This window comes from Biomphalaria glabrata, chromosome 12 (assembly GCF_947242115.1).
Source record: "Biomphalaria glabrata chromosome 12, xgBioGlab47.1, whole genome shotgun sequence".
Lineage (NCBI taxonomy): Eukaryota > Metazoa > Mollusca > Gastropoda > Planorbidae > Biomphalaria > Biomphalaria glabrata.
The window spans coordinates 17,457,588-17,478,304 of record NC_074722.1 but is presented as its reverse complement, the minus strand read 5'-3'; the positions used below and the strand labels follow the sequence as shown (position 1 = coordinate 17,478,304).

Genomic DNA, 20,717 nt, shown 5'->3' with positions numbered 1-20,717 from the left:
TCATGTTTTATAAAACAATATCCGGAACATTTTTACACTTAATGAAATATAAGTCAGTATAGAGATTATGATTTAGCATTAATATGCTATTTACATAAAAAACGGAACAACATATTATTGATAATGTGTTTTTGCAACGTTTAAGCATGGAAATTGAATGTAATATAAGTTAGAAGAGCAAACAAACATTTGTTGGCGTTGATTAGTTTTGCACAAAAAAATCCGGAGCAATCAATTTTAGATAATTAAAACTATTGAGATGTTATGGGAGGAACATTAAAGGGTAAATCAGATTTTCAATAGCTTTTAGAGTTCTAGTTTTTTAAATCTAATCGTGACGGACAGACCGACCAACAGACAAAACGCACAAAAATAAGCTTCTTTTATTCGGATGGGGGCACTAAACAAAAAATAAATAAAATCTGATTTTTAAAAAAAGTTTAAGGAATAGGTTTAGCACCTGATCATGTTGCGACGTTACGCTACTGCACGAAAATCGCTGCATAAAAAGTCCATTTAAAAAAATGTGCGTGATATTTACATACAAAGTGCATTATTAGCCTTTATAAACAAACAGAAATGTTTTCTTTTAATTTTAGCAGCTAGTTGACCAGAAAAAACGTCTTTAACTATTATTTGTATTTGTTGTAAACATTTCCTGTACATTTCAAAAATATATTTGACTTAGTGATACTGAAAATACACAAAAATTGTCCATCTTTGTTAGCATATTGTAACATTGCCTCCCTTACATTTACGTAATTGTTTTAGAATTGGTGTATTTTTATGAAAAATTCGCTTGCATAATTAATTTTATAAATTAAACGGTTTGCTTTTAGAAAACCAAAAGTAGCCGTTGCACCTAAACTTTTCAAGCCGGATTTAATGATGAAATAATATTTTTCATATCTCTTCTAGTTTTCGAGATCTGAGTGTGACAGACGGACAGACGGACAGACGGACAGACGGACATTTTGCACAAACCTAATAGCGGCTTTTTCCCCTTACGGGGGCCGCTAAAAATAATCAGACTAGTCACACTGTCCACAAAAATTACTTAAATCACACTTTTTACTCTAGTCATACTAGTCACATTAATCAAAGTGATCTCACTTATCGTACCAGTCACAATAGTCTAACTATCTTCTTATCTTATCTTATATAATACAGACGTTACTTCAAAAAAGAAGAAGATTACGTCCTACGCGTCATGCATTTAGTCATGCATATTAACCAGTGACTTAAATTCTGCCAAGTCACTGGTTTTCCTGGCTAGCTCAGGCAACCCATTCCATGCTCTAATAGCACTAGGGAAGAAGGAGTATTTGTACACATTTGTCCTAGCATATGGGACGAGGAATGTGCCTTTATCTTTGTGTCTTTCAGAGTATTTTATTAAATTTTGTTTTTGTATTTGAAGATTGTGGTTCAGTGTTTTATGTATTATTGCTACTTTACTTTTGAGCCTTCTGTCCTGAAGGCTTTCTAAATTTAGTGATTTTACTAAAGGTGTTACTCTAGTCAAATGTGAATATTCGTTTGTTATGAATCGCACTGCTCTATTTTGTGTCTGTTCTAGTTTCTTAATGTTTTCTTGAGTTGAGGGGTCCCAAACAGAGGATGCATATTCTATTATTGGCCTAACCAAGGTTAAATAACATTTTAGTTTTATGTTCTTATTTGATTTATAGAAATTTCTTTTAATAAACCCTAATACTTTGTTTGATTTTTTTGTAGTTTCATCAATATGTGGATTCCATGACAGTTTTTCATTTATTATAACACCTAGGTATTTTGCGTTTTTAGTCTGTGTTACTGGTTTGCCATGAATAAGATAAGTGGAATTAATTTGTTTTAGTTTTTTTGTTACTCTTAACAACTGACATTTTTCTGGATGGAAAGACATGCTCCAATTTGATTCCCATTTCTGTAATTCATCTAATTCTCTTTGTAAAATATCTGTGTCTTGTGTTGTTTTTATTGTTCTATATATTATACAATCGTCTGCAAATAATCTGACTTTTGTTCCTGAAGTAATGCAATTTGGTAAATCTTTTATGTAAATTAAAAATAGTAGTGGACCCAAGACTGTTCCTTGAGGTACACCTGAGTTTACTGTTATCGGTGGTGATTTAGAGCCATTTATTATTACAGTTTGTTCTCTCCCTATCAGAAAGTCTTTAATCCACTGATGCAGTGGACCATTAATACCGAAATATTTTAATTTTTTAAGCAAACTATGGTGGTGAACTTTGTCAAAAGCCATAGAAAAATCTAGTAAGATAGCATCTATTTGTTCACTATTATCTAAACCTTTTGAAAAATCATCAATTAGTCCTATTAGTTGTGTTTCACATGATCTATATTTCCTAAAGCCATGTTGGTATGGTGTGAGGACATTATGTTTGTCTAAGTGGTTTATGATGTTGCTACATATTATGTGTTCTAGGATTTTACATGTGATGCTGGTAAGTAATACTGGTCTGTAGTTTCCTGGGTCAGATTTTTCTCCTTTTTTAAATAGGGGGGTGACATTAGCTTCTTTCCAGTCCTTTGGTACTCTGCCCTGGTTAAGTGAAGCCTGAAAGAGTATTTTGAACACTGGGGCTAGCTCATTACTTAGTTCTTTGAGTAATCTAGCTGGAATACCATCAGGTCCAGAAGCTTTATTTGGTTTGGTGTTGGCTAATATTTTTTTGAATTCCATTTTCTTGTACTACTATATCTTCTATGTTGTCTACTTGGTTCAAATTCATTAATATGTCTTTGTCTCCTGGGGCTGAGAATGCTGATGCAAAGTATTTGTTTAGGATGTTTGCTTTAGTTTCATTATCATTATGTATTATGTTATGTATATCTTTTAAAGGCGCTATGCCTGTTGTTTCCATTTTCTTAGACTTAATGTATGACCATAGGTTTTTGTTGTTATCTTTAGATATTACATTGTTTATGTATTCACTCTGCAGCTGTCTGCTTACTTTTTGGATTAAGTGTTTAATTTTTATAAACTTTTTGTAAACTCTTTCTGCATTAGTTTCTTTAAATTTTCTATATAGGTTTTCCTTCTGTTTACATAGCTTCTTTAGTCTATTATTACTAATCAGACATCAATCATATTCGTCACTCCAATCAAATTAGCTTCACCAGTCACACTAATCATTAGGTCAAATTAGTTTCACTAATCACACTAATCACTCCAGTCGAGTAGTTTCACCTGTCACACTAATCACAATGGTCACGCTTATTAAAATATATATTTTAGGACCACTATCAGGTAATAATAATAAAAACAAATAGTAATTTAATTTATAGAGCGCTGTTAACAAACAAAATGTAGGCTCAAGGCGCTGTGATAACATTTCAAACATTAACATGAGAGCTAAAATTACAAACTAATCTTAAAAAGTTTTGAACAGATAGGTCTTTATGTTTGTCTTGAATGTAGCATTTGTCTGTCTGAGATCAATGGTGAGTGAGTCCATTAAGCGCAGGGCTCTATGTGGGACCAATGAAGTGATTAGTGTGATAAGGTACAAGGGCATTTCCTTATTATAGATACACCGATAACAAAGTTTTTCCACCTTGTAGTCGATTCTCACATTCACAGGAAGCCAATGGAGTGTGCGCAAGTAATCGTGTCTTTGTGACCAGTGTCAACAGTTTTCTAGCATGAAAAAAAAATCCGTCTTCGGATTGGCTGAATATAAATTCAAGACTAGAGCATACATACTGCGCATCCATCAAAAGGCGTTGTTGTTGGTGGCAGAGTGGATAGAGGTTCACAGTTAACTTCCTGGTGAAAACCTCCTCGCAGGCAGTAACAGACTCCACTGTCTGTCTCACGGACGTCTCCCTCTGGGATAATGACACCATTTACCTGACAGTTGGGGCCTAGAATATAAAAAAAAGAAACATACCACTAAAAAAGCAGGTGTCAATATTTTCATAAAGAATATTAGAATGAAATTATATCAAAGACAAATGACAGAAAAGAATGGAGAAAGAAGGTTGACGGATCTTGTGTGGTGTTCCGTGCCCCAGTGGTCCACAGACCAAAGGATAGGTGAAAGTGAATGTGAAGTTAGATGTGAACCTGGCCTAACTAATATCTTATAATGAATATCTAATAGATCTAATTGTTTTGTAAAGGGACAATCTCTTATTCCTCAAGGAAAAAAAAATTCCGTAAAAAGAATAAAAAATCCTTTAGTTCAGTGTGCTATCGATGAATTTGATCGTGTCCAGTTCACGCGATTATATGAAAAACAACTTATTAATTGTTGTTTTAAATTATGTCCAACTTATATGCATGCTAAATAGATTTTTCTCTTAAAAAAAAAGTAAACATCTTTTGTGTAAATGTAGTAATTAGTATAGCAGAACTTACTAAAATTAGAATAGAAATGTAAAAAAAAAAATATTTTTGGACAAAAAATCTAAAACCGTTTGCATAAATGTGTTAAAAATATGGTAAATAGTCATCTTCTCTACTAAAGAGACTCCCGTGTTTGTTACTATTAATAGTGAATAGTTGTAAAAGTGGTGTATTTTTATGAAAAAACTGCTTGCATAAGTGATTTAAAAATTAGATTTTTCGCTTTCAGAAAAGAAAAAAGTAGCCGTTGCATCGGGACTTTGAATGTTCTAAAATATTATGATGTCGGATTTTCACTATCTTTTCTAGTTTACGAGATCTAAACTGGACGGACGGACAGAAGGACAGACATTCCACACAAAACTAATAGCGTCTTTCTCCTTTCGGGGGCCGCTAAAAGAAGTGTTCTACACTTTCAGACCTTTCCATATTTGTTTATGTGGCCCATGTTTACGTTCGTTGAAAGTGGTCAGCACAACGACCAACCGCCTTTATTTTTCTCCAAACTAATGTTAGATACCCGTTAGAGCGCCCTTAAAATACCAAAATTCAAACTCCAAATAGGTTTGGCAGTCAAGCGATATGCAACTCAGGCACCAAGTCTCATTCTTTAATCATCGTCGATTTCCTAGTCACATCAATCGTCTTCGTATTATATTATATTATATTACCGGTATATTATATTATATTATATTATATTATATTATATTATATTATATTATATTATATTATATTATATTATATTATATTATATTATATTATATTATATTAATATTATATTATATTATATTATATTATATTATATTATATTATATTTTCTAATACAACAGCCTCACTAAACAAACCTACTAAAGAAGTAATACCAAAATACCTTAAAACCTTAGTAATAAATTTTCAAAGCTTTAGGAACAACACAGCAGACTTAGAAATTTTATTAGAATGTGAGAAACCAGACATAATTGCACCAACAGAAACTTGGCTACATCCTAAAGTTTATAATGCAGAAATTTTCAATAGTAATAGGGTTTGTTGGACTAGTCCGTTTCGTTTCTTTGATTAAAAAGTATTGGGCCGGAAGTCGCTTTTTTCCCTATATATCTTTGTATTTTTCAGTTCTCTTTTTAAATTAAACTGACATTATTATGCTATAATTTTAAGTGTACCTGATAGAGAAAAAAATTCTGCACAAAAATACGGGTAGTTGGGATATAACTCGATAGAGGCTATAAAAAGAAAAGACCTGAAACTAGCACGTGAAACAACACATTTACAGTACTTTATGTGATGAGTATTTTAACCAAGATCTGTGTCGTTTTTTTAGGACTAGCTTATTTCATGTACCCGATACAAAATTTCATACACAAAATAATTGTTGAAAAAAATTGTAGTGATTTTAAACTTTAAATGATTTCTTAAAAAGGTGTTATTCTATTCAATTTTGAATATTATTTTGTTATGAATGTCACTGTTTATTTTGTGTCTGTTCTAGTTTCTTAAATTTTTCTTGAATAAAGGGGTCGTTTTTCTCCTAATTGGTATACCTGATTTCTCCAAGCAGCCTTTGTAAAATATTGGTCCTAAATAATGCTATGTTTATAATATTATAATATTATGATGAATGTACGTGTTAGCTCAATATATTTTATATTACTAGGTAACTATAAATAACAGCATAAATAGACGTAAGTTTAATTTTTTTTTTGTTAGATAAAGTCATATGGTAAATTTTTGTTTATATCCTAATTCTAAAAAGGAATAATAATAGAATTATACAGTAAAAATAATCACTAAGTTTTTCTTTTAATAGTTTTGAAAGTCTAACTGATAAGATTACAAAGAGAGTTTGTGTTTTTGCAAATGTACACAAGCTACACTATGAGTCAGTCCATCTTTTCTAATTGTTTAGAAATGAGTGTAAAAATGTAGGCTTCGATATTTTTAGCCTGAATTTAAGAAGTTACAAACTTCAAACAACTAATATATTGCCTCTTCCATAAAACTTTGTACTTAAAAAATAAATGTATCCAATGCTCGAAATCCTGCTTGTATACTTAGGCACTATTTAAATCGATCCGGTATCAATGTATTAAGTAGCAATAACCCCGCAAAAAAATTAAATGAAAGAAGATTGAGATATACATATATTTTTGTGACGGTACGCACCGGTACGGGGTACCGGCACCTTTTTTCAATGTCGGGAAAAATTATTACTTTTCTTGTAATTCAACGTTAATTGTTAATTTATTATTAGTTGAAAGTTATAATAGGCAGTCTATCACTGAGTACCGGAGCCTCTTTTTTATTTTTACAAAAAAAAAAGGACTTTATATACTTTCAGCCGACATGCCGAATTATTAAAAACACCACTATGTGAACTTCTAAATCATCTAGAGTCTTAGACAGTCATTATTTTAGACTAGATTTAAGTAGAGTCTAGACCTAGATTTAGTAGGCCTATTATTATAAAAAATAAATAAATCAGTCATTATAGACATCATTCGCAATTTTATTTTTAGGTCTAGGCATAGAAAAGTAAATCTATTAATAAACTATAATAGATCTAAGTCTAAGTACTAACTTATTAAATAAGTCATTATAAGTAGAAGTATTATAATGAATATTGTATAGATCTAGATTGACTAGATTATAGATAGATCTATAGATACATCTCTAGTTTAGTAGATTAAGTATAGAGTATAGTAAACGTATTACAGTATTATTAGATCAATGTCTTATGTCTATATCTAATAAAAAAAATCTAATAATTAAAAAATTTTATTCTTTATTAATATCTAGACTTTTTTCTAATAAAAACTGAGGCTAGACTCGGCAAACTAGTCTCAAGATAGAATGTATATTATTACTAGATCTATTCGATTTTTATATATAGATCTAGACTAGAATTAGATTATAGATCTAAATATACTAATGGAGAGATGATATGAGGTGTTAGATAATAGCGTTGCACAATAAACAAACCTGGGTTTTTCTAAACTCTAATACTTGGTATGTAATAGTAAAACAGCACCTACCTAAATAAATCGTAACTAGCAATCAAAAACCTATATTTATTGTAGTATATATAGGTCTGTGGTTGTATTTTATATAGCCTTCGTACTTTCTTCTATAGAGAAATGACTTTTGTAATTTCTTTTACTGAAAATTGGGCTATTTGCGTCTGACACATATATAATTTTTATGTTCAGCAACAAACCCTATTATGAAATGTTTAGAAAAGATAGGGCTGATAATCATGGAGGAGTTCTTTTAGCAATAAAAAACACTCTTATAGCAGAAGAAATTACCTTACCTAACTCAAAAAATATAGAATCAACATTTTGTAAAATTAATACACCACCTCAACATCCCTAATAATAGGCAGCATTTACAGACCATCAAATTCTAGTTTAGAATACATGCAGGAACTATGTAATCAGATTACTACACTTAAAGAGACAAATAAAAATGCAGTTTTTTGGATTATGGGTGATTTCTACCTACCTGATATAAATTGGAAAACACTAACCATAGATAAACACCAAAACCTTAAGGACATAAATGAGCATTTCATAGAAACTTTACACAACCTAAGTTTAGATCAAATCATTAAAAAGCCAACTAGATTAAACAACACATTAGATCTCTTCTTAACCAACAGACCTGGATTAGTAGTTGATTATGATATTATCCCTGGTCTATCAGACCATGACATCATAAAAATACAAAGTCAGATAAAAGCAGTAGCCAATACAAAACCCAAAAGAAAAATTATCTTACTCTGGAATAAATGTAACCTAACACAACTACACCAAGCTGCATTAAACTTTCAACAAACATTCTTATTAGAAAAAGACATTAACCAACCAGTCGATGACCTCTAAAATTTCATTAAAAACCATCTTAAAAGCATTATAGAAAATCATATACCAACTACATATACATCAAACAAAATAAATAAATGCTGGTTTAACAATAGACTAAAGAAGCTTTGCAAACAGAAGGAAAGCCTATATAGAAAATTCAAAGAAACTAATGCAGAAAGAGTTTACAAAAAGTATATAAAAATTAAACACTTAACCCAAAAAGTAAGCAGACAGCTGCACAGTGAATACATAAACAATGTTATATCTAAAGATAACAACAAAAACGTATGGTCATACATTAAGTCTAAGAAAATGGAAACAACAGGCATAGCGCCATTAAAAGATGAACATAACATAATACATAATGATAATGAAACTAAAGCAAACATCCTAAACAAAAACTTTGCATCAGGATTCTAAGCCACAGGAGACAAAGACATATTACTTAATTTGAACCAAGTAGACAACATAGAAGATATAGTAGTACAAGAAAATGGAATTCAAAATCTATTAGCCAACACCAAACCAAATAAAGCTTCTGGACCTGATGGTATTCCAGCTAGATTACTCAAAGAACTAAGCAATGAGCTAGCCCCAGTGTTCAAAATACTCTTTCAGGCTTCACTTAACCAGGGCAGAGTACCAAAGGACTGTAAAGAAGCTAATGTCACCCCCCTATTTTAAAAAGGAGAAAAATCTGACCCAGGGAACTACAGACCAGTATCACTTACTAGCATCACATGTAACATCCTAGAACACATAATATGTAGCAACATCATAAACCACTTAGACAAACATAATGTCCTCACACCATACCAACATGGCTTTAGGAAATATAAATCATGTAAAATTAAAATTTGTTAGATAAAAATGATCAGATGATGAAAATATCAGGGGATGAAAAGACCGGGGATGAAATGACCAGGGGATGAAATGACAGGGGATGAAATGACCGGGGATGAAGTGACCAGGGATGAAAAGACCGGGGATGAAGTGACCGGGGATGAAGTGACCGGGAATGAAATGACCTGTCACCGCGTACTATATACATTTTTCTAAAGGACTATGAGAAAAACAAAAAATCGATATTTTGGGCAAAATAGACTATTTTCTCATTGTGCAGCCCCCTTAAACGAAATAATAATGTTATAAGTAAAGTTCATTGTAGCTATTAACATTCTCGGTTTTGTTTCTATCAGGGACATACACACTTAAACAAACCATACGCCTTACATTCTGCTTTATAGTATAAGATAGGAATAAGTCGGCTGAACGGGTAAACCCATTTTCAAACTCAACTTTTCTTTTCTTGTCATAATAAACAAAAATGTGAAGGGAACATTCTGCAAGTTTGATAAAGATCTAAAGTAAATCTAGTCAATTAATTTAAGACCCGCTAGCCGCAGGTCAAAAAATTGATTGCTATGAAGGTAAGGTTCAATAGGAGCCTGGACTAATTTATTTTATTGAATAACTATCTAAAATCAAATTGATGTATATTTGATTTGTTATGTGCCTATATTTGTATTGTATTTTTATTTTACTAAACAAAACCAAATAGATGATGGTTGTTCTTCGATTTATTTAGCTGCTGAATAATGCAAATACAGAGACTATCTGTTTAATGCTTATGAGCAGCGGCGTCATTAGGGTCGGTGTCACCCAGTGCGGTAACCTTAGAATGTCAACCCCGCCTTCCTAGGAAAAAATAATTCCCCCCCCCCTCAAAAGAAAGAACTATTGTTGTTTTTACTTTGTTTCTTTATGTTGAATAATAAAACTGTAAGCTAATTAATTGGTTGGTAACATTTAACATTCGAAAATGGTTTTTGAACTCTTCAACACCAATACGTATATGAGATTAGGGTTCATTTTATGCCCATTTCTTTTTCTTGTAGCCATCGACGATGTCATAGAAATACGGGTTCCAATGGCGTAAACCAAACCGAGTTGGATTTTGAAATACAATTAAATGCATACAGGGTATGACGGATAAAGATGCCCTCAAAGTTATGCATATTGGGTGCAGGTTACCCAAAGCCCCCATCAACATTGGTCCTACAGATCTTGAACAATGAGAAATGTTAACCTATTTAGACAGTGTTATTACAAGCAATGAAGTTGCATATCATGGTGTTGCATGTCGGATTGGAAAGCAGAAGCCGCCTTTAAAAAGTACGGCCTATCTAAACAAACATACAATTAGTCTGGAGATTACAATCCACGTACTCAATACGATCATTGTCCCAACGCCCGCCTACGCTTTGAGACGTGGAAGGCTGAAAAGAGGCTGAGCAGTGATGGCTGAGAAGGATCCTACGAATAACATACTGAGATACTGTTACCAATAGAGAAATCTTTTCCCACACCTGCATTCGCTGACTAGGGGAAGTGGTGACTGAACGTCCATTGACATTTGTGAGACATAGCGTTAGACAAGACGAAACACGTTGACCAAAGTCAGACTTAACATGAAAGCCGAAAAAATTAAACAAAAAACATGGCCGTCTGCGTTTAATCAAGGCGTCACACCTTTTTAGAAGGAAAGTGGCTATGAAAATGGCCTAAGACTGATTTCTGTGGAGAAAGCTTGCAGCCCTATGTGTCATATGGCGCGCGAGGGCCTTACGTCTATGTGTTTCTAAACATTTAACAATAAAAAATGTTACGTTCGACACTCAACTGATCACATAAGGTGCTCGGGGGAGAGTCTTAAGCTTGCTTAGAGTTGTTCGGGGTAAATTACACGTCAAATATATGCCCAAACATGACACTAGACACATCTAGATGGTAGTTTAAGTTTAAATAACAATGCACAACGTTATACCATTTCTGTCTTAAAGTATAACAAAGGAAACCTGTTCAAATGATGTTTAGTCTATTTCTAATTTTAATTAAATATCATTGTAAAATTTGCAATAACATTTGAATAAATATCATTAACTGTGATTTAAAATAACACTCATTTTACATTTGAGTACAAATTAATAAAAGAAGGTAATCAGCTCACTGTATTTGTTCCAGTAGAAGAACTAACTAGCTATAGTTATTGGAACATATTTGAAGAAAGTTGATGGGAGAGGGGTGACACCCTGAGCTACCGCACCAGGTGCCACGACACTATATCGGGAGGTTTCCATGCTGATCTTAGGCTAGCGCTAGTCTACTTATTCCAGAAGTTAGAAGAGTCATAACAAAGGAGACGTAATGCACTGTTTGCATTTTATGTGAAAAATAAAACCAAATGACTTTTAAAATTTTACTACTTTAAACGATCAAAACAAGACTATAGCTTGAATATTCTTGGTCCATTGGTGAATTCCATGTGGGCCGTCTTTGAGTTTGTGTGATAACACAAACTCTCTTTCTAATTTTGTATTATTATTGATTTATGTTTTGTAATGTACAATAAAAAATCGAGTAAAGTTTCAACTTGATCTGAGATTGGGTGTTGGATAATTAACGAGTATAATATTATGCGCAGACAGACAGAGCGATTTAAAGTTTGTAAAAAATAAAAAAATTTACACTTGTGACACTACAATGTCTCCATTACTCATATTTGGATGAGAGAAAAAAATCACTCTATAAGTCTCTAGCTACCTTCCGGGCATTCTAAAGGTCCGTACCACCTACACCTACCATTAGGACAGCGTGGACAGCACTCATCATATACAGCGTCAACACAAGGGGGCTCCGCGCACGTTGCGTGAATACATAGCCATTCTCTGGTGCCTGACCAGCTGTTGCATTCACAGAAAGAACATTTATCCGTGGGTTTCAATTCCTCCTGTCAAAGAGAGAAGAGATGTAATGTATTCAGTTGTCTTTATACAAAGCTTATATCAACTCAGTCTGTCTGTCTGTTTGTCTGGTCAAAAGTTTGTACACGTTGTTTCTCTCTCACCCAATCTCGGATAAAGCTGAAATTTTTCCGCAATTATTTTTTTTTCACCTGAAAAGTTAAGAATTAACTTTTGGTAATTAACTATTTGTTTGGTATCTCGAACTATGGAAAGAAATGGTACTTGACTGAAATGGTGGTATAAAACGAATTAGTCCCTTTCATAGATTGTCGAACACAAACGTGAAATATAAACAATATATAATTATACAATCTTCCATGTTCATACCGTCTTCGCTAGCAAAGTGGTAACAATGTTGGCTTGAGAAGCCTGAGAAGGTTTTGGCCCAAGAGTTCGAATTCAGGTCGTTAATTTATTTTTTTTAAAGTAAATACATTTAAAAAGCGATCACCCAGTTACTACGTTCTTTCTTTACCCCCTCCCCCCTCACTTTTACAGTGGTCCAGATAAGTGACAGGATCATATCGTATTGAGAAAGCTAAAAGCATGACATTGCGCTGTACAAAAGTATGGGAAACAAACAAAATATATAACAAAAAACTCTTCAAAAAAATCGTTTCTTTTTTTTGTTATGATTGATTCATCTCTTGTCTATGTGTGAATGAAGAATTGTGCAAAGTTTCAACGTGATCCGAGAATCAATGTGAGAGAAATAACGTGTTCCATCTTTTTACCGACAGACAGACAGACAGAGTGAGCTGATAAAACCTTTGTAAAAAATATTTCTAATCGCATAGATTTATTATTGTTAGTCTAAATATTTATATGACTGATCCAAACTAATTGATACACTTAAAATAAGCTTTGTATTTTTTTTTTTTGGTATTTTTTTTTTTTTGTATTTTGTTTGTTACTCAATATTCTCAGGTATAAAGATTCATTCAGATTTCTGTTTACTAAATATCCAGACAAAATGCTAATTTAGCCTCAGATCACTTTTAACTAACGCCTGAGATGAACTCCATTTGGTAGCAAGGCTGGAAGGATTAGTCCTGCCGTAGAGCCTTGACAAGAAACTCTGCTGATAGGCGTAGTGCCTTTAAGCTCCCATACAGGTCAAGTGACTCTGCAGATAAACTATCCCGCAGCTGTCGGAGCTGAGGACACTCTTCCAAGATATGCCCATGCATGCACCTGGCAGCTTGTCTGGTTCGAGGTTCAGGTAACATATAAAGGCCCCATACCCTGCTCTGGAGGGGTCCTTAAGTACGGACCCATCTGTGTGGCAGAAGATGGCATCTGATGGGTACGATTTGAGTGTATGTTTTGCCATCTTTTCAAGTATGTCCGGGTTTATATGTCATCTAGTGCCCCCCCTCTAGTCCCGCTAGTGTAAGGTTTATGGGAGGGCTGGACAGACTCCTCCATGGAGGTCAGGTACCTATCTTGCGGATTGGTACCAGGTGGGTGGGGAGCCCTGTGTCGCTCCTTTTTAGTGCTCCAGGACTACTAATATCGCCCTCTCTCTCTCCTAAGGCCGAGGGGAGGCACATTACACATTGTTTTTGCAGCGCATGTTGGGCTCGTCCTAAAGGTGCCAGTTATGAACCCTAATGCCTGGGCCTGTACTTTGTCGAGTGATTCGAGGGCAGTTTTGCTCGCATTGACTTGGACTGGCAGTGAGTATTCGATTTGCGAGCGGACACCCCTTATGTACAGTGTGCGTAGCATGTCAGCTCGGGCGCCCCACTTTGTGTTAGCCAGCTTTCTTAATAACCCAAGCTTCTCCGAGGCCTTTTGTTCAACTTCTTGGATGTGCAAGTGCATTGCCAATTTTCTATCCATGGTAACCCCTAGATATTTGGGCCTGTTTTCGCAGTTGAGTCGCAGTTCACCGAGTTTAAGCTCGAAGAAGCCTTAAGAATGTCGATTCCTAGGCTGAACAGGGACCAGGTCGTTTTGGCAACGTTTATCTGAATCTGCCATTTCTTACAATACAAAGAGATGGTATGGAGGTCTGCTTAAAGTGCTGCCTGATTATGGTCAGCTCGCTTCCCGGTTGACCAGAGAACAATATCATCCACATATAGCAGCTTACGTGTCCGCAGAGGGCCTAGTGCATGCCTATTTGGACCCCCCCTTTTTTTCCAGAAACAACAGATTGTAATGTAATAAATAGATTGTCCTAAATAATAAGAATAAAAAAAGGTTACACAGACAGTTTGTGTGGAAACACACACTCAAAATTGGCCCCCGAAGTGGTCCACCCAGAGACCTTACCAGAATTCAAACACGGGACTTCCGGTTCCAAGTGCTTTACCCCTCAGCCACAGCATCTCCATATATTCATTTAGCGTACACTTATATCTTTTAAAATAATAATTATTAGCTTTAACCATACATTAATAAATTAATAACATGTTACACAAAAAAAAAAGGATTTATTCTTCTAACAAAATTAGATAAATTGGAAACATATGAAAAAAATCTTAACCTACTTTAAGCTACAAAGACTTTTCCCTTGCAAATAAAAATTAATTTCTCCATTGTCATTTCTCATACATATTAGACATAGATCTAGCTAGATCTAGACCTAGTTTTAGATCTAAATCTAGATTCAAGATCTAAGTCTAGGTCTATAACTAGATCTAGAATTAGATTTAGGTCATAGAATATTGATATAGAATCTACTATATCTAGATTAGAACTCGTATGAATTTACACGTTTAATCTTCAAATTACTAGACATAAGCCACCCCTAAGCTGTCAGAAGATAAGTTGTTGCCTAATAATTACATTTTTATTCAAATTATCAATACATTTATAATATGTGTTGACCCCTATAAAGAGGATATGTCAAAACCGCGCGCTATAAAAGTAGTTTATTATTTTTGAAACTTATAACTAAAACGAAGTTCTTATCAAAATTGCTTTTTTGAAAACATCATTTGAATTAGTATTCTATTCAATGAGTTAGTTAATAAATGGAAAATATATTTTATAATGATCCATTGACACTTTTACCTTTGTGACCTAAGAGGCAATTTTTTTTTACCAGTGCGCGAATCTATGAATGAAGCTTGAGCCATTACTGAAGAATTCCATAACCTTTTAAAAAAAAGTTACCTCCCCTGATGTTTTTCATTTAAAAGTGGTGTAATCTTTTGAAAAATCTGCTTGCATATATAATTTAAAAACTTAGATGGTTCACTTTCGGAAAAGAAAAAAAGTAGCCGTTGCATCAAAACTTTGAATGATCGAAAATATCATGATGTCCGATTTTCATTTTCTCTTCTAGTTTCTTTGATCTAAACGGGACGGAAGGACAGACGGACAGATAGGCCACACAAAACTAATAGCGTCTTTTCCCCTTTCGCCGGGCCGCTAATAATAAATAAAATAAATATAAAATGTATTACTTAACTCTAAATATGTACAAATAGTTACTATCTAATTTTATTTCTACAAAACACAAGATATTTTTGTGGTGAAAATAGCAGTACTTGTAATACTACTGTCAAAATTCTATTTCTTTAGCCAAGGACACGTTCACTGTTCGTAGTCTGACGTTTCATTGTGTTTCAGATTCACAGTTTTGTTTATTGAAATATTGGTCAGTGATGACTTCTGTTTTCTTTAAGAAAAAATATGGCATCAGCTGGCATTAGGTATATAGGTATGTGCTTTGGCCAAAGAAAACACTATGAGATTGAAACATGCTAAAATGCATTCTCAATTTTACAACAATTTATGTTCGATCACATTTCATGAATAAACTGTAGATGAGTGTGTCTCTAACTTTTACTAGTAGCGAAAAAATAATTAGTTCGCGTCCCCTTTAGCTAGACTAATCATCATAAATAAAATAAATATAATAAAAATAATCAGACTAGTCACACTGACCACAAAAATCACTTAAATCACACTTTTTACTCTAGTCATACTAGATCTAGTCACATAAATCAAAGTAATCTCACTTACCGCACCAGTCACAATAGTCATACTAATCAGACATCAATCATATTCGTCACTCCAATCAAATTAGTCACCAGTCACACTAATCACTTCAGTCAAATTAGTTTCACCAGTTACAAAATCATTAGGTCAAATTAGTTTCACTAATCACTCCAGTCGAATTAGTTTCACCTCTCACACTAATCACACTGGTCACGCTTATTAAAATATATATTTTAGGACCACCATCAGGTAATAATAATAAAAACAAATAGTAATTTAATTTATAGAGCGCTGTTAACAAACAAAATGTAGGCTCAAGGCGCTGTGATAACATTTTAAACATAAACATGAGAGCTAAAATTACAAACTAATGTAAAAAAGTTTTGAACAGATAGGTCTTAATGTTATTCTTGAATGTAGCATTTGTCTGTCTGAGATCAATGGGGAGTGAGTTTCAAACCTTTGGTCAGTGTACAGAAAAAGCACGCAGATTGAAACTTATAAGGGAGAAACGTGGCACCACTAGAAGCGTTGTGTCCATTGAGCGCAGGGCTCTCTGAGGGACCAATGAAGTGATTAGTTCGATAAGGTACAAGGGCATTTCCTTATTATAGATACACTGATAACAAAGTGTGGCCACCTTGTAGTCGATTCTCACATTCACAGGAAGCCAATGGAGTAATCGTGTCTTTGTGACCAGTGTCATCAGTTTTCTAGCATGAAAAAAAAATCCGTCTTCGAATTGGCTGAATATAAATTCAAGACTAGAGCATACATACTGCGCATCCATCAAAAGGCGTTGTTGTTGGTGGCAGAGTGGATAGAGGTTCACAGTTAACTTCCTGGTGAAAACCTCCTCGCAGGCAGTAACAGACTCCACTGTCTGTCTCACGGACGTCTCCCTCTGGGATAATGACACCGTTTACCTGACAATTAGGGCCTGGAATAAAAAAAATGAAACTATTTCTGCTATATTATATTATAACAAGGTTACAAAGACAGTTTTGTGTGAAGACAAAAACTTAAAATCGGCCCCCGAAGTGGTCCACCCAGGCAGGAAAAAAGGCAGGTTTCAATATCTTCAGAAAGAATATCAGAATGAAATTCTATCAAAGAAAATTGACAGGAAGAATGGAGAAAGAAGGTTGACGGATCTTGTGTGGTGTACCGTGTCCCAGTGGTCCACAGTCAAAAGAATAGGTGAAAGTGAATGTGAAGTTAGATGTGAACTAGGCCCAACTATAATCTTATAATGAATATATAATTGCTCTAATTGTTTTGTAAAGGGACAATCTCTTATTCCTCAAGGAAAAAAAAATTCCGTAAAAAAAAAAAAATTCCTTTAGTTCAGTGTGCTATCGATGCGTTCAATGGTGTGCAATTCACGCGATTATATGAAAAACTACTAATTAGTTGTTTAAAATTCTGTCCAATTTATATGTATTGTTGTAACTCTCTAAGGCAGGCACTAAAGACAGGTCGGCAACAGTAAACGATGTATTTATTTATTATAACTAGTATAAGCATCAACAAATAGTAATAGTTACTAGTTAGACTTGGACGTCTTCTATAAAGTCACAGGGAGTAATATGTCTTAAGTTCTTAAGAGTCCTACTTTATACCAGAACACAGAACAGACCACCGACACACTTCCCAGTGTCGCTCCAGGTCTCACACACAGTTTCCTAGTATCACACAGGACAGCACTCAGCACCAGACTGTTCAGACTCCCATGACTTTTAGCCGGCTCACAACAGTCCTTCTTCCTGTCTCTATATGTCTTTCACTAGTCGTGTTCAGTAGTGATCAGATGTGCAACATTAGTGTAGCGCGGGAGCGGGGTTACAACAGTATACTAAATAGATTTTTAGCGGCCCCCGTAAGGGGAAAAAGCCGCTATTAGGTTTGTGCAAAATGTCCGTCTGTCCGTCTGTCACACTCAGATCTCGAAAACTAGAAGAGATATGAAAAATATTATTTCATCATTAAATGCGGCTTGAAAAGTTTAGGTGCAACGGCTACTTTTGATTTTCTAAAAGCAAACCGTTTAATTTACAAAATTAATTATGCAAGCGATTTTTTCATAAAAATACACCAATTCTAAAACAATCACGTAAATGTAAGGGAGGCAATGTTACAATATGCTAACAAAGATGGACAATTTTTGTGTATTTTCAGTATCAATAAGTCAAATATATTTTAAAAATGTACAGGAAATGTTTACAACAAATATAAATTATAGTTAAAGATGTTTTTTCTGGTCAACTAGCTGCTAAAATTAAAAAGAAAACATTTCTGTTTGTTTATAAAGGCTTATAATGCACTTTGTATGTAAATATATCACGCACATTTTTTTAAATGGACTTTTTATGCAGCGATTTTCGTGCAGTAGCGTAACGTCGCAACATGAACAGGTGCTAAACCAATTCCTTTAACTTTTTTAAAAAATCAGATTTTATTTATTTTTTGTTTAGTGCCCCCCATCCGAATAAAAGAAGCTTATTTTTGTGCGTTTTGTCTGTTGGTCGGTCTGTCCGTCACGATTAGATTAAAAAAGACTAAAACTCTAGAAGCAATTGAAAATCTAATTTACCCTTTAATTTTCCTCCTGTAACATCTCAATAGTTTTAATTATCTAAAAATTGATTGTTCCGGATTTTTTTGTGCAAAACTAATCAACCCCAACAAATGTTTGTTTGCTCTTCTAATTTATATTACATTCAATTTCCATGCTTAAACGTTGCAAAAACACATTATCAATAATATGTTGTTCCGTTTTTTATGTAAATAGCATATTAATGCTAAATCAAAATCTCTATACTGACTTATATTTCATTAAGTGTAAAAATGTTCCGGATATTGTTTTATAAAACTTGAATTATGCCTAATGATTGTTTGAAATCGCATAATTTACTAATATTACACTTATATTATTTGACAATGCGTCACTATAATTTGGTTATCAATATCAAATTGTTCCGTATTTTCATCTTTAAACAAATTTTAAAAATATCGACAATAGGTTGTTCAGGGCTTTAAAAAAAAGAAATTTACTAGAAATGATTACTGAACATTGCTTTTTAGACATTTAATTTTCTTGCTGAAACATAACATACATTTACGTAATTGTTTTAGAATTGGTGTATTTTTATGAAAAAATCGCTTGCATAATTAATTTTATAAATTAAACGGTTTGCTCTTAGAAAACCAAAAGTAGCCGTTGCACCTAAACTTTTCAAGCCGGATTTAATGATGAAATAATATTTTTCATATCTCTTCTAGTTTTCGAGATCTGAGTGTGACAGACGGACAGACGGACAGACGGACATTTTGCACAAACCTAATAGCGGCTTTTTCCCCTTACGGGGGCCGCTAAAAATGTGCATACTACATACATTTTTCTAAAGGACTATGAGAAAAACAAAAAATCGATATTTTTGGGCAAAATAGACTATTTTCTCATTGTGCAGCCCCCTTAAACGAAATAATAACGTTATAAGTAAAGTTCATTGTAGCTATTAACATTCTCGGTTTTGTTTCTATCAGGGACATACACACTTAAACAAACCATACGCCTTACATTCTGCTTTATAGTCTAAGATCTGAATAAGTCGGCTGAACGGGTAAACCCATTTTCAAACTCAACTTTTCTTTTCTTGTCCTAATAAACAAAAATGTGAAGGGAACATTCTGCAACTTTGATAAAGATCTAAATTAAATCTAGTAAATTAATATAAGACCCGCTAGCCGCAGGTCAAAAAATTGATTGCTATGAAGATAAGGTTCAATACGAGCCTGGACTAACTTATTTTATTGAATAACTATCTAAAATCAAATTGATGTATATTTGATTTGTTATGTGCCTATATTTGTATTGTATTTTTATTTTACTAAACAGAACCAAATAGATGATGGTTGTTCTTCGATTTATTTAGCTGCTGAATAATGCAAATACAGAGACTATCTGTTTAATGCTTATGAGCAGCGGCGTCATTAGGGTCCGTGTCACCCAGTGCGGCAACCTTAGAGTGTCAACCCCGCCTTCCTAGAAAAAAAATAATCCCCCCCCCCAAAAAAAAAAAAAGAAAGAAATATTGTTGTTTTTATTTTGTTTTTTTATGTTGAATAATAAAACTGTAAGCTAATTAATTGATTGGTAACATTTGACATTTGAAAATGTTTTTTGAACTCTTCTACACCAATACGTATATGAGATTAGGGTTCATCTTATGCCCATTTCTCTTTCTTGTAGCCATCGACGATGTCATAGAAATACGGGTTCCGATGGCGTAAACCAAACCGAGTTGGATTTTGAAATACAATTAAAAATATACAGGGTATGACGGATAAAGATGCCCTCAAAGTTATGCATATTGGGTGCAGGTTACCCAAAGCCCTCATCAACATTGGTCCTACAGATCTTGAACAAAGAGAAATGTTAACCTATTTAGGCACTGTTATCACAAGCAATGAAGTTGCATATCATGGTGTTGCATGTCGGATTGGAAAGCAGAAGCCGCCTTTAAAAAGTACGGCCTATCTAAACAAACAAACAATTAGTCTGGAGATTACAATCCACGTACTCAATACAATCATTGTCCCAACGCCCGCCTACGCTTCGAGACGTGGAAGGCTGAAAAGAGGCTGAGCAGTGATGGCTGAGAAGGATCCTACGAATAACATACTGAGATACTGTTACCAATAGAGAAATCTTTT

At 33.8% G+C, this 20,717-nt stretch overlaps 1 protein-coding gene across 2 annotated transcripts in view; it reads right to left on the bottom strand.

The window, feature by feature from the left end:
• LOC106070105 (kielin/chordin-like protein) overlaps nucleotides 1-20,717 on the bottom strand; it is a 69,875-nt gene that overhangs the window by 26,846 nt on the left and 22,312 nt on the right. Inside the window, exons 9-11 of one of the 2 annotated variants that reach the window (XM_056006567.1) lie at nucleotides 16,781-16,941; nucleotides 11,881-12,028; nucleotides 3,731-3,891 (exon numbers count right to left, since the gene is read on the bottom strand). In XM_056006567.1, the coding sequence (XP_055862542.1) occupies nucleotides 3,731-3,891; nucleotides 11,881-12,028; nucleotides 16,781-16,941 (470 nt within the window). The remainder of the gene's footprint in view (nucleotides 1-3,730; nucleotides 3,892-11,880; nucleotides 12,029-16,780; nucleotides 16,942-20,717) is intronic. The other variant, XM_056006568.1, reaches the window with a different exon arrangement.